Source organism: Macaca fascicularis, chromosome 17 (assembly GCF_037993035.2).
Source record: "Macaca fascicularis isolate 582-1 chromosome 17, T2T-MFA8v1.1".
Lineage (NCBI taxonomy): Eukaryota > Metazoa > Chordata > Mammalia > Primates > Cercopithecidae > Macaca > Macaca fascicularis.
Genome location: NC_088391.1, coordinates 92,019,042 through 92,032,911, shown reverse-complemented (window position 1 = coordinate 92,032,911; position 13,870 = coordinate 92,019,042). Strand labels below are relative to the sequence as shown.

Below are 13,870 nucleotides of genomic sequence, written 5' to 3'. Positions count from 1 at the left end.
CAGTCAGACTTCATGCTCAGCTGAGGCCATTATAAACTGCCTTTGTACTGTTCTTTACATTAGATTTTTCAATATGAAAAATAAAATCCCAGGATTCTCTACACTATGTTCTTTCCCTTCAAGAATCATGATCTTTAAAACACTTTTGAAATGGACATTTACAATTATAATTACTTTATGTTGAAAGATCTTCTTTTCTTGGTATAGTATAATGATCTTAAAAATTCATATCCACTTCTTATAATCTATATTATTCGTTCATTTGCATCAAAGTAAATTTAATCTTGGAAAATCTTTGCTTAAATGCAAAAAAATGGGAAAAGAATCTGGATAAAAGGTAGAATACCATTTCTTTACATTTTAAAGAAGCTTAATAGTGACTTCAAAGTAATGTGTAACACTTTATTTGTCATGGTCACCTCATCCCCCACCACCAGCACACACCCTGTCTACTCCCATCTTACTCTTTCTTCCTTTTTCTCTGTCTGTAGTTTGGTCAAAATCATGGGTTGGGAAAGAAGTCAGAGTTTATGGTGATTGATAGTGCTGAAGTAAGAATTGAGTAATTTTGCTTAACTGTATCATCTTCCCTTTTTAAAAACTTTTAACTGAACTACAATATACATATAGAAAGATGTATTTTATACATTTTTGCAAACTGAACACACCCAGCACCCTGCTCAGGAAATATTGACTGTGCCTTAGAAGCCCCTTTCCATACTCCCTCCCCTTCCCCTCCACCCCCACCCAGGACAACCACTCTGCAGACACCGGGCAGCACATGTCAGTGTCACCTGCTGGTTTAACTTCATCCGCATGGAATCATTCAGTATGTACTCTGTTATTGTGTCTGGCTTCCTTCACTCACTGTTATGTTGTGAAATCCACATTCTTGCATTGAGATTTAGTTAACTCATTCAAATATTTAAATAAATCCAAATGTATTTTTCCATTCAACTGCTAGAGGGCATTTGGACAGTTCACATTTCGGGACTCTAACAACTGGCACTGCTGTGGCCAAGGGATGTCTTGTGCCTTATATGGGTGTGCACTCATTTCTTGCAGGCACGCACCTAGGAGAGGACCTACAGGGCTGCTGAGTGTACCTGTACTCATTTTTAGTTGATGCTGCTTCTCTCTCAATAACAGCAAAGAGTGCATAGGAACTGCCGTCCAGAAAGAGAACACTTTGCTTTTAGGAGGTTTGATTCAGTGCCTCAGCAGTGAGATTTGAAATACTTACCCTTCAAGCAGCCACTCATCTTCCTCTATGTTGACTGGCCCTTATGCACATCTGTAGAGCGATGATGGCCAGGTTTGCACAATCGTGAAGAACCCTCTGAGTCTCCAAAAAGAGCTGCTCATCTGTTCTTTGTAGTTTCACAGTGCAATGACCAAGTGGTGCTGAGTTCTAATTCATTTATTTACAGAGTTCTATTTCTACTCCCTAGAATGTACTAGAGAAGTAAATTGAAAATAGTATCTTGTTCCTAAGGAGCATGCAAGCTTTGGGGAGTGTAAATATCTCTAATACCAGTTAGAATGGGGGTGAAACCCATTTTTAAAACATGTAAACAAGGTGACTGTTGGTATCCTACATATGTTAATATATTCAAGGATCTTTGATAAAATATATCTTGCCATTTCCCTGACATGTCCCTTTACAATTTTTTTTTTTTTTTTTTTTTTTTTTTGAGACGGAATCTCGCTATGTCCGCCAGGCTGGAGTGCAGTGGTGCAATCTCGGCTCGCTGCAAGCTCCGCCTTCCGGGTTCACACCATTCTCCTGCCTCAGCCTCCCAAGTAGCTGGGACTACAGGCGCCCGCCAACACGCCCGGCTAATTTTTTTGTATTTTTAGTAGACGGGGTTTCACCGTGTTAGCCAGGATGGTCTCGATATTCTGACCTCGTGATCCGCCCACCTCGGCCTCCCAAAGTGCTGGGATTATAGGCGTGAGCCATCACGCCCAGCCTACAAAATGTTTATATCTGTACTTTGTCTCAACCTTCATTAGTTTGTTAATGACAGATGCCGTTCAGGTTAAACAACACAGGAGTCTAATTTTATTCTCTTCTGTGAATCTAAGGACACACATACTCCACACCAACAAATTTATTCAATCAATCAATAGATATTTTTTGTTTATCTCTCTACACTTCAGGATATATTTAAATCTTTTCTTTTATTTCCCATTCGTCTGCTGGAGAGTTTAGTTTACAGTTGAGTTCCACCACCTGATCAACGCCATTATTCCTTCACTGAATATTTGCTCAGCTCACCTTGTGTCCAGCGCCATGCCAGCCACTGGCCCTGGAATAATGAGCAGATCCCTACACGGTTCCTGTCCTCACCAAGTTTACAGTCTCAGCGAAAAGAGATCTGTTGTTCAAGGGATCACACAATATAGCCTCAAACGACAGTACGTGTAGGAGGTTTAACGGCATTCTCCCAAAATGTGTGTCCAGCTGGATCCTCAGAATAAGACCATCTTTGGAAAGTGAGTCTTTGCAGAGGTAATCAGTTAAGTTAATTGTTCTGGATGATCCAGTGTTTGGCATTTATAAGGAAAAGGAGAGTGGGATCAGACTCAGAGACACAGAAACACACAGGCCAAGAAGGTCACGTGGAGACAGAAGCAGGGATGGGGCATTACAGCTGCAGGCCAAGGAACTCCAAGCATGGCTGAGAATCACAAGAAACAAGAGAAAGGCAAAGAAGAAGGACTCTCCCCTGGAGCCTTCAGAGAGAGCATGGCCCTGCTGGCACCTTGATGTTTGACTTCTAGCCTCCAGAATGCTGAGAGAGTAAATCTCTATTGTGCTAAGCTAACAATCTAGTGGTAACATGTGACAGGAGTCCTAGGAAAGTAATGTAATGTGGATTCAATTGAACCGTAAGAAAATGCAGATTTTCAACTGCTTTGAGCCACACAAACAGCAATATTATAGGATTCATCCTAACATGTTATGAGCTTGTAAGAGGAAAACCTTGTCAGAGAAAGCTTCTCTGAGGAATTTCTAGTAGAACTGAAATCTGGAGAACAAGTAGAATTTGATGGAGTTCAAGAGAGAAAGAAGAAGAGAGGGGAGCCCGGCAGAGGGGCAGCAGAGGGACGGGAGGTACGGAGGTTCTGAGGTAGAGGGTGCAGATCTTTCCGAGCAACTGAAGGATGTGACTGGAACCTGGTGTGGGGATAGGGCTAGCTGAGGCTGGACAGGCAGGGAGGCACCAAAACAAGGCCTTTGAGCCTAGATCAAAGATTGAGATTTTGACCAGGTATGGCAGCTCACACCTATAGTCCCGGCTACTCAGGAGGCTGAGGCAAGAGGATCGCTTGAGCCCACAAGTTTGAGCCTGGCCTGGGCAACACTGCAAGATCCCATATCTTTTTAAAAAAAAAAAAGTTTCTATTTTTGTTTGTTAAAAAAAAAGTTTCTATTTTTGTTTGTTAAAACAAAAGTTTCTATTTTTGTTTGTTAAAAGCGGTGGATAGCCAGGCGTGGTGGTGCATGCTTGTAATTCCAATGACTTAGGAAACTGAGGCTTGAACCAGAAGGCAGAGGTTGCAGTGAGCCAAGATCACACCACTGCACTCCAGCCTGGGCAACAGAGCAAGACTTATCTCAAAAAAAAAAAAAAGAAAAGGAAAGGAAAGGAAAGAAAAAGGCAATGGAATGCTATTGAAAGGTTTTAAGACAGAGCATGAGAAATTACAATAACCACAGAATGAAGAACAGATTAGAAAGATCTGAAGCAGATGGAGAAATCACTGCAGGGAGTGCAGGAACCCAGTGGTACATTGGCCAGGGAGGCACTGGTGGGGTGCAGGCAGTGGGCAGGCCAAGAGGCTTTTAGGAAAGAACTCTGTGTTTTCATTTCAATGACATGTTCCAATTAATATACCATTTGCCCTTTTGTCTCTTCGAAGACATTGAATTCTCATAAAATATACATACAGTGCTGATACATCTAGAGCCCCCAAGTCAACTCTTCTGACCATGTGTCTCTATTCTGCTGCCCATGAAGTCTCTTGGAATAGAAGTAGTGCCTTCATTTTTTTCTTATTTCTCTCTTTGTTCTCTACCTTGTGTTTCCAAGCACTCTGTTCCTATATTTACCCAGAGTGGCCATTCTATTTTATTATCATTGTCTGTTTATAGAACTATCTACCCAGTTATACTGTGGGGCTCCATGAGGGCGAGTGCCTGACTTATTTGTTTTTATATCCCCTGAACTTAACCTGACCTATAAGATTTGATTTATAAGTGACAGTATCCATGCATAAATAAATGAGTCGGCAAATGCATGAGTTAACAAATACTTTATTTCTGCTTTATCTTATCACCTTTGGCCGGATATACCTGCCTTACACTCTGATCTGCTCTAATAAATTAACTGCTTTTACTATTTCTGCTCTATTTACCACTGACAAATATTTTTCTACTAGTTGTATCAACTTATAGAAAACAAGACTCTTCCTGGTAAATCTCTTTATTCGTATATGGAATCATTTTTCTGATTGCGTACATCTCACGGAGATGCTACTAGTTTTTGTTTTGTGTCTTTGGGAGCTAATTCCTTGCCATCGGCATCATCATAACCATGGAACTGTTGAGAACATGCCATTTTGCACACATTACTGTGTTGAGCACTCCAGTTAGGAGGGGAGGAGGCAATGAACAGCAGTGACTCCTTCTCTAAATAAGATTACCATCTAAGACAGAAAAACCAAAGGCTACCCACAAAATCAAATCAGACTTACAAATGGCTAAGGTAAATGTTTGTGTTACACAAAACAAAAATGTAAGAGCAATTTCTGCAGCCTACTAAGAAAACCAGAAATCAGGATCATCTCATCATGAGCTCACAACCAGTTGGATAGTTGAATTATCCATCATACTGAAATGGGAATGTTTCCCCAAAAAGAAGCCTTCATCTTCTCCTTAGCCAATTTGTATTTCCACGTGCAAGAGGGATGCATTGCCAATTCTCTTCCTGTTTTAAAATCTCTCTTGGCCTGTAATTCTTATCTTTCCACAACACCTAAGACAAATTTTAGTTATAGAGTAAAAGCGTACCCAAAAAGGAGGTAAATGAGCAGATAGTTTTTGAAACCTGCCTCCCAAACCCCTCCAAAAAGGCAGCCTGAACTAAAGGTACTATTTGAAAGGGATCAGCGTTAAAAGATGCAGTTTGGGGAGCCGGGACAGAAGACAGGGCAGACATGGGGAAGTGTGTTCCAGTCTGCAGAAGGTCCGGGAGAAGGGGAGAGGTAAACAGAAGTAAAGAGGGACTCCAAGAGACGTCTGCACTGGGAGAGAAAAAGAGAGCGTAGGAAAGTGCAGCATGAATTCTGCGAGCCACAGTCCACCTTCACAGTATCTTAGTTCAGCCTTGTTCCAGTTTATGATGTTAAACCTGAGCTTCCCTGAAACTCAATTTGTAGAAATATAAATATATACTCTTAAATAAATCCATTTGATTGTCATTTCTCTCAAAGATATCGTATGGCATTTAAGTTTGTCGTGTCCAAACATGTCTGCAGCTAAGTAGAAAACTCGCTGCATGGACCAAAGGTGGTGGTTCTGTTTTGAGCTTTTCTGTTTTAATCTGCCAGACCACATAACCAATTTTCTTGCCATTGTCTCTCTTTACAAATACTACTGGGTATGATTCTGTAGTTAATTTTTTTTTATTTTTCATGTTTTTTAAAATTTTTAATTCTAGCTTTATATGTGTGTAAACAAATTTTATTGTTTAAATATGCAAGTAATAGTAAACCATTCAAAATGTCTGAGATGAAAAGAGGCTTCTCTTTGGGAATAAAATCACATAACGTTTTCCTTGAATTTTTTTTCCGGTTTAGTTTTTTGTTGTTGTTGTTGTTAAGTTTTATTTTTGTTTATTTCTGTAACTCAAAAGTTTTAACTCATGGAGCAATTTATTTCGGGTAAGAGTCATATACTTGGTAGGCCTTCGCTGCCATCTACTGGCATTTCATGTAATTACTTATTATTGCTTCCATTCTAAAATTAATTTTGTGTAACATGTATAATAGTATTATAGATTCCCCCTTTTTTCTTCTTTCCATTTTTTCTTTAGTTAAAGCAAAGTGAAGCAAATGCAGACACCAAAGAAAAGCTCCCTTTGCGTCTGCGAATCTTTGAAAAATTTCCAAACAGACCACAAATGGTGAAAATCTCCAAGCTTCCTTCAGATTTTACAGTTCCTAAAATCAGGTACCAAAGTATCCCTTTAATTGCGTGTGTCACATACATCGTAAAAGATTCACCATCTTAAGTCTCATTTAACCCTTCTTTTAAGTATATGTGGGTTGGGTTTCTTTCTATTTTAAGTTATTACCTATCTTTCTACTACCTCTACCTCTATTTTTTAAAAAATAAATAAACAAACAACTTTGACCTTTTAAGCAATGTATTCAGAGAAGAGTCACTTTATAACTGCAGTAGCCTAAGCAAGAAGGCTGCTTCCCATCGCTTCTCTCTGGGATGACTCCTTGGGAATGGGACGGCCCAGGAAACTGGAGAAGCTGTTCAATGTTGCAGGGATGGCAGGTAGACATCCATCTCTGACCCCAACCATATAAGACTAAAATTGCCTCTGTGGCCCTTTTATCTTCAAGCAAACAGAGAAACCACAGCTGGCCCAGTTTGTGTACTACTACAGCATTTATTTAGCCTACCATGTCAGGTTACCATATAATTTGTCTTCCACTTTTTAAAAGAAGAACCATGGCATTTCTCCACTCATACTAATTTGATTTTCTACCATGTTTGCCCTCCAGTTAAGCAAATGCATAAAAGATGCTTTAAACACCTGTTCTTAATAATAAAAGGAAATTCTTCTAGTTATAGCTCAAGAAATTACAAATAGAATTATAGTAATATGTTACTAGTTTTAAAAATAATTCTGTGGAGGGTTATAAAAGTATGAGACTGGATGTGGTGCCATAATATTTAAAATTCAGATAGAAATATATTTGCATTTCTAATCTTAAAAAACAAAATTAATTGAATTTGGTAATTTGAAGAGACGTTACTTGAATTTTCATTATGCTTTGAAGATCAGATGAAGGCACTTGCTTTTGAGTCTTAAAATGTAAAATTCTCTCTTAATCATTCTTATGAGAAATGGACATTTAGAGAGAGCAACTAATTCTTCCAAGTCTTAGAGGGGAAAAAAGGTGTTTTATTACCACAATAAGATTCCAAAAACTGGGCTGGGTGCGGTGGCTCACACCTGTAATCCCAGCACTTTGGGAGGCCGAGGCGGGCAGATCACCTGAGGTCGGGAGTTCGAGACCAGCCTGACCAACATGGAGAAACCCCCATCTCTACTAAAAATACAAAATTAGCCAGGTGTGGTGGCTCATGCCTGTAATCCCAGCTACTCTGGAGGCTGAGGCAAGAGAATCGCTTGAACCCGGGAGGCGGAGGTTGCAGTGAGCCAAGATTGTGCTGTGGTACTCCAGCCTGGGCAACAAGAGTGAAACTCCATCTTAAAAAAAAAAAAAAAAACAGATTCAAAAAACTACCATCAGTTACTGAGTAATATTGCTTGAAAGTTATTTCAAGGGTTTTGCTTTTTAAGCAGGAGTCACTGAGTTTCTAGGAAGCCGTTGCTAATGAAATATTTTCGTCATGGTCTAGTTGTCTATGATCTTTTGTCATTGCTTTATCTTTGCTCAAGCAAACTTATCATTGCAAAATGCTATCACTTGCTCCATTCCATTAATAATGCCTGATGTGCGTATACTTCATTTGCAAAGGGAGAGTTTTATGAAGCAGTTTATCGACCGCCAGCAACAGGACACATGTTGCCTCCTGAGAAGCCTCCCTTCCACCTCTTCCTCGTCCTGCGACCACTCCAAACGCTCAGCAATTGAGGACAACAAATACATCGACCAAAAAGTAAGCTCCGCTGTTTCAAATAACCAGGCTTCTAAAAAGCATGTGTGTTTAAGAAAAGAACTGCAGAGTTCTTTAGGGTCCTGGAATCCAATTTCTCAAGAGAATAATTTTTAAAAAAAGATTTCATTTGTAAAAGATATCATGAAACCTAACATTTTTTACTGTATGCGTTGAAATTTTGCATTTCTCCGTGTCAGCTTTTGAGCTGCGCCATGTAGCAGCCATGAGACTTTGTAAACATCAAGAGCCTCCCAAATCTGCATTTTCTCATGTGCAGAATAAAGGGCCAGGATCTCCAAGGCTCAGTCCAGGTGTAATGACCTGCCACCTCCTGCAGGTACAACTGCTTATGTATACTTATTACATCAGAGAGAATACCAGAGTAGGTTTCTCTAAAATCAGTCAAAAGAATTGCCATTTATTCAATGCTTAGTATGTGGCAGGAACTTAGGGTCAAGAGCTTATTTGTGTTCTAGTTTACCTATTTCTTTATCATTTGAAAAGTAGATGGGAAATTTTTTTTTCAGATTCCACAGCAAAATATTAATAGGGAACCATATATTAAAAAGCAAATTAGGTAATAATTTTAAAGAAATGTAACTTTTCATTTATTCACTTTTAAAAAATAATAATATAAGGGCTGGGTGCCATGGCTCATACCTGTAATCCCAGCACTTTGGGAGGCTGAGGCCGGTGGATCACTTGAGGTCAGAAGTTCGAGACCAGCTTGGCCAACATGGTGTAACCCCGTCTCTACTAAAAATATAAAAATTTGCCAGGCATGGTGGTGGGTGCCTGTAATACCAGCTACTTGGGAGGCTGAGGCAGGAGAATCACTTGAACCTAGGAGGCAAAGGTTGCAGTGAGCCGAGATTGCGCCACTGTACTCCAGCCTGGGCAACAGAGTGAGACTCCATCTCAAAAAAAAAAAAAATAAAAGACATAAGACATAAAATGTATTGCCTGGGTACAATAAGTAAACATATTTATATATACACACATATACATATAAATATAATTATATAATTATGTAATATATAATATAAATGTATATGTATGTATATATTATATATTATAAAACATATATATTATATATTATAAAATATATATTATATATTAATAATATAATATGTATTATAATATATTAATATAATATTATATAAAAATATATATAATATAAATGCATATGTGTATATGTAATATATATTATATAATTATATAATATATAAATGTATTTGTGTGTATATATGTATGCATAGTATCAAACTGTATCTATCAGCTTCGTCACATAATCAACATCAGTTCAGTTAGAAAATGAAAGATTAATAATTGTATGTTAATATTAAAGAGATTAAACAGTAGAGTTTGCAAAAACATCTAGCTTACTTGCAAGCATTCACTTTGGAATTCCTAGAGTGTTTTTTATTCCTTTGCATTGTTACTGCCCTTTTTCTTTTGCTTATAACAAAATCCATATTTCTCTGTGGTCATGTGACAATAAAATGCCAACTCTTTCATCCTCCAGGATCTTCTTTCTCTCTACATTCTTTCCCTTCCCACAGGGATGAACCCTTTGGAATTCCCTTGCCTTTCTCTTTATCTTGCCTCCCCTTTTTCTCCTCCTTATTCTTGCCTCCCCTTTTTCCCCCTTTTTCACCTCCCCCTTTTCTCCTCCTTTTTCTCGCCTCCCCTCCCCTAATGTGATACTACTTCTCCCGTTTACCTCTCCCCCAGTTCCCAGGTTCTCTGCTGTAGTTCAGTCATGTTGCTCTTGATGAAAATGATGATGATTTTCTGTGCAGGATGCCTCTTCTTTTTCAAGGATTTCCATGTGTTGATTTTCCTTCAGCCATCTAGAGATGCTATTCTACTATCTTTGCAGAATCCAAGATTGTAGATGACAAGTCTGATGCCAATGTCTTTTTTTTTTCTTTTTAGTAATTAGGCTTTTGTTTGGTAGACTTGGTTTGCTTGTTTCTTTGGGAAAACTTGCAAGATTTTCTGTGTGTCACTGGAGTTCAGAACCTTTCTTAGGATATTTCTTATATGTCTTTTTTCATCAGAACTGCTCCAACGAGAGTCTTTTCAACTCCCCAGCTAAGATATTTGCTCAGGGAAATTTCCATTTGTTTTACATTCAATTGTTACTCTTCCATCTGCTTGTTTCTCCCCTAGGATTGCCATCTCTCTGTTTTTGCTCTGTGCTTGGTCTTCCAGGACACTAATTAGATTTCAACTGAGATCATCCTTTGCTTCTAAATTTCTAGTGAAAAATTATGATATGGACATATTACACTTAACTATCCTTAGAGGCTTGCATATTACCCTTAGCTATCCTTAGAGGCTTTACTTTTATCTTTTATTTTATTTTATTTTTTTAGAGACAAGGTCTTGCTGTGTTGCCCGGGCTGGGGTGCAGTGGTTATTCACAGGCACGGCCATAGTGCACTATAGCCTTGAACTCCTGAGCTCAAGCGATCCTCCTGCGTCTACCTCCTAAGTAGCAGGGACTACAGGCATGGCCACCATGCCTGGCTTTTTTTATTTTTATTTTTTTAACTAAACTTGTCACCTCTCTTCTTCACAGTTATAATCCACTCAACACTGTGCGCAGGGCATGGAAGCAGAACGTCTTATGTCAGTGGATAAACAAGTGGGAAGACAGTGTCTTGCCTTCAGCCAGTCAGTCTGAAATTGCAGTTTGCATAGACTAGAAAGCAGGTTTTGTTTTGTTTCCAAAGCAGATTGTAATCCAGAAGTCTGGGCTGTGGTTGTGACCGCTTATCTCCAGGAAAAGGATTGAGAGCTGATAGGCGTTATGGCCAAAGTCACAAAACCATGACATGCTTTTAAAAATCTCTAGTAACACTATCCCACCGGAAACACAAAATTGAAATATGAGTTTATTTTCTCTCTAAAAGGAAATGTGATTGTTTCTCATATTTCCTGAACACGGTATTTTGATTTGGTGAGGACAAACATAAAAAGATGCTTGAGAGGTGTGTGCTGGGCTGAGGAGGAGTCGAAAGAGAACGTGACCTGCCCCTCTGAGCGCCCGCCCGAAGCGAACCCTCCCCAGGTACAGATGGAATAACACGGTTTATCCCGTATAGCATGTATTATTGCTCCCACTTGGAAAGTGGAATGTCAAAAACGTATTTTTTCTTCATCAGAGGACCCTATATGGGAGGCAGCAAGACAACTGCTCCTGTTACTTATCCACGCTTTCTTAAAGCTTTGACTTGATCTAGGTTGTCAGAAAAGTAGACTTAATTCTTTTCAGGATCCACCATTTTCGGCAATAGTTCCCACCGTTCTTGGTGTTCTTCATAACACCCTTGTCGAGTGCCCCTGGGCCAGGGAAATCGAAAGCAGAAAATCCCTCTTCAAAGGATTTCCGTGATAAGGATTTAATTGAAGCAGAAATTGTGGAGACAGCATTCTGGCATTTGTATTATAAATACGGCAAGCCTTTTCCATTTTTATTAAGAAACTTGAAAGCCGCTTAAAAACAAGAGCGTATAAACACAGAACAAAAATTCCAATCATAGACCCTACCACCATTAGCTCCCCTTATAAAGTATTTTCCGGCGAGCACTTGGAAATTTCCATTAAAATCCCAATTGCCTTTGGAGATGCTGGTCACAGTAAAGTGGCAGGCAAGGTTCTTCACTCTACATGAAAAAAAAACCACCCAGCCCTCTGCAAATTGTGCAAATAGAGGCTATTTTTCCTCAGTGACTGGAGTGAAAGGAAAAGGACATTAGAGGATGGCTTATCGGTGATTCTCATAACACACACAAAGGAACAATAAAATAAAACTGTTCTCTTAATGGTTATCTTGTACAGGAGAAACTTCTGACTTCGCTGTGCTAGAGGGAATCACCTTTCTCTTTCCAGGGAAAATAGTGAAGCCCCAGGTACCTGAAGACTATAAGTTAAGGGAGGGAAAAAAACTGACAGCAACCCCGCAAGGGAGCTGGGGTTTGATGAAGCATTGCAGAAAAAACACAAAAGCACATTAGGCAAGATTTTCTCCCAGTAATTACCCCGGCTTTGAACAGGGATGAGTAATTCCCATGGCAACCTCACTTTGCAGAAACCATGTTTTTAAAAATAGCCCCGGTGGATCACCTTTATTATGCAGCTTAAAATACCTGTCCTTCTCCCAGAAAACAACCAGCAAACAAAAATCTTTAAAATCTTGGGATTGACCCAGATCCTAAAAGGAAAAGACAGGAAAGAGTATTTTCTGCCTGTCGTTTGAGACTCCATAGAAACGACCTTCCCAAGTGATCATTCCCCCATCCCTTTATCCTGCTACCTCCCTTGCCTGTGAGCAATTGTGAGACGTTCCTTTTCTTCCTGATTCAAGGATCTTGAGAGGGGCTTTTCCAGTTTCCAAGCAAAAAGCAAGCAAGCAACAGTTTCTACTTGTATTTTTCCTCCATATTATTGAAATTAAACTCTAGATTCCTTAAACAAAGTGGTGATTAATAAAGTGAGATGTGAACTTGATTTTCCAGTAACCCTGTAATAAAAGCAGCCCACTCTATCCTCCGAAGCGAGGCATCCAGTCAAGGTCTCACCTGTGGTTGAGTCTAGGGCATCTCACTGCCCTGTGGCCTGAGGATGGTTCTGTGCTGCTATCTTGGCTGATACACCGTTTCCTATGTCAGAACCTGCAATAGCCTGGGAAGCATGAGTGAACCTCCTGGAGCCACGCCAGTCTGAGACACGTGGAGGATGAGGGCTGTCCCAGCTCCTCCACCTCGTGCCCCTGTACTTCCCAGCATAGAATCTGAGCCCATATAATAATGAACAGTGAATATTTCTCTGACAGTAAGGCAATGTCTGCCCACCCTCTTGTCAGCCTCCTTTCTGCTGAAGCATATAGATAGTTCTTTAATAAGCCTTCACAATGAACAGCTAGCTTATGTACAGTAAAGAGGAAGATGAGCATTGGAATGACTATGTGTTGTTTACCCATTTTATTTTATAACTCATCAACATTCATTCAGTCATTCAACAAACATTTATAGAGCACCCATTATTCATCTGCCATTCTCTGGGCTGTGGGAATTCAACAGTGAGCAAGATGCGAACTGTACCCTTGAGAAGCTCATAGTCCAATGGGAGGAAATGCACACACATGCATAAAAGTAAAAAGTATTACTGGAACCATGAGGCAGAACCTCCTAAGTTCCCCTTACAGAAGAAACATGATTGATTGATAGAGGAAGAAAGCACCCCAGGCAGAGAGGGACATATCTGCAAAGGTATGCAAAGCATCAGGTGCTTGATGTAACTGTTTGAGGGAAACCGGGTAGAAGAGTGATTAGGTGGTGCAGGTTCCAACACTCATCAGTGGAGATAATTCTCATTTTCAAGGTTTGTTGTGAGAATCAAATAATGTAATCATGTTAAATACCTAGCGTTGCACCTGGGCTAGCATATGTTCTGTGCCTCTCCAACCAGATAAGAAAGATTACTGTTATTAAACTGTACCATTAAGTCAGACTCAGCAAACAGACTTCTATTCATCAATTAGGACAAAAGACTTTTACATACATTTAACCTTCAGATGTAACAGTCTAGTCGAGTGCAATATATTAATTACTGATCAATTTCCTTATTGTACATGAATCTGATTTTTTTTTTTTTAGAGTTTGATTTTTGTTGATATTTTAGTTGCTATCACCATTGTCTACATAGTGTCTTCAAATCTGAAGAAGTAAGTTAAGTCATTCTGGAAAGATTTACTCTTCTGTTTTGTTGATTGTCATACAGCATTTTATAATGTTCTATGTGATTGTAGAGTGCTTGATAATTTTTTCTGGTAAATCCTCGCATAGCAAGTCACTCAGCCTGATCTATAATTTCCAGGATGAATGAATGTTCGTTCACCTTAGAGAGAGAGAGAGACAGAGACAGAGA

General features: G+C 39.4%; 1 protein-coding gene across 2 annotated transcripts in view; it reads left to right on the top strand.

The window, feature by feature from the left end:
• The window catches only part of NALCN (sodium leak channel, non-selective), a 349,771-nt gene that overhangs the window by 247,906 nt on the left and 87,995 nt on the right, over positions 1 to 13,870 (top strand). For both annotated transcript variants that reach the window (XM_065533451.2, XM_015439488.4), the window contains exons 16-17: positions 6,105 to 6,241; positions 7,792 to 7,933. In XM_065533451.2, coding sequence (XP_065389523.1) covers positions 6,105 to 6,241; positions 7,792 to 7,933 — 279 coding nt within the window. The remainder of the gene's footprint in view (positions 1 to 6,104; positions 6,242 to 7,791; positions 7,934 to 13,870) is intronic.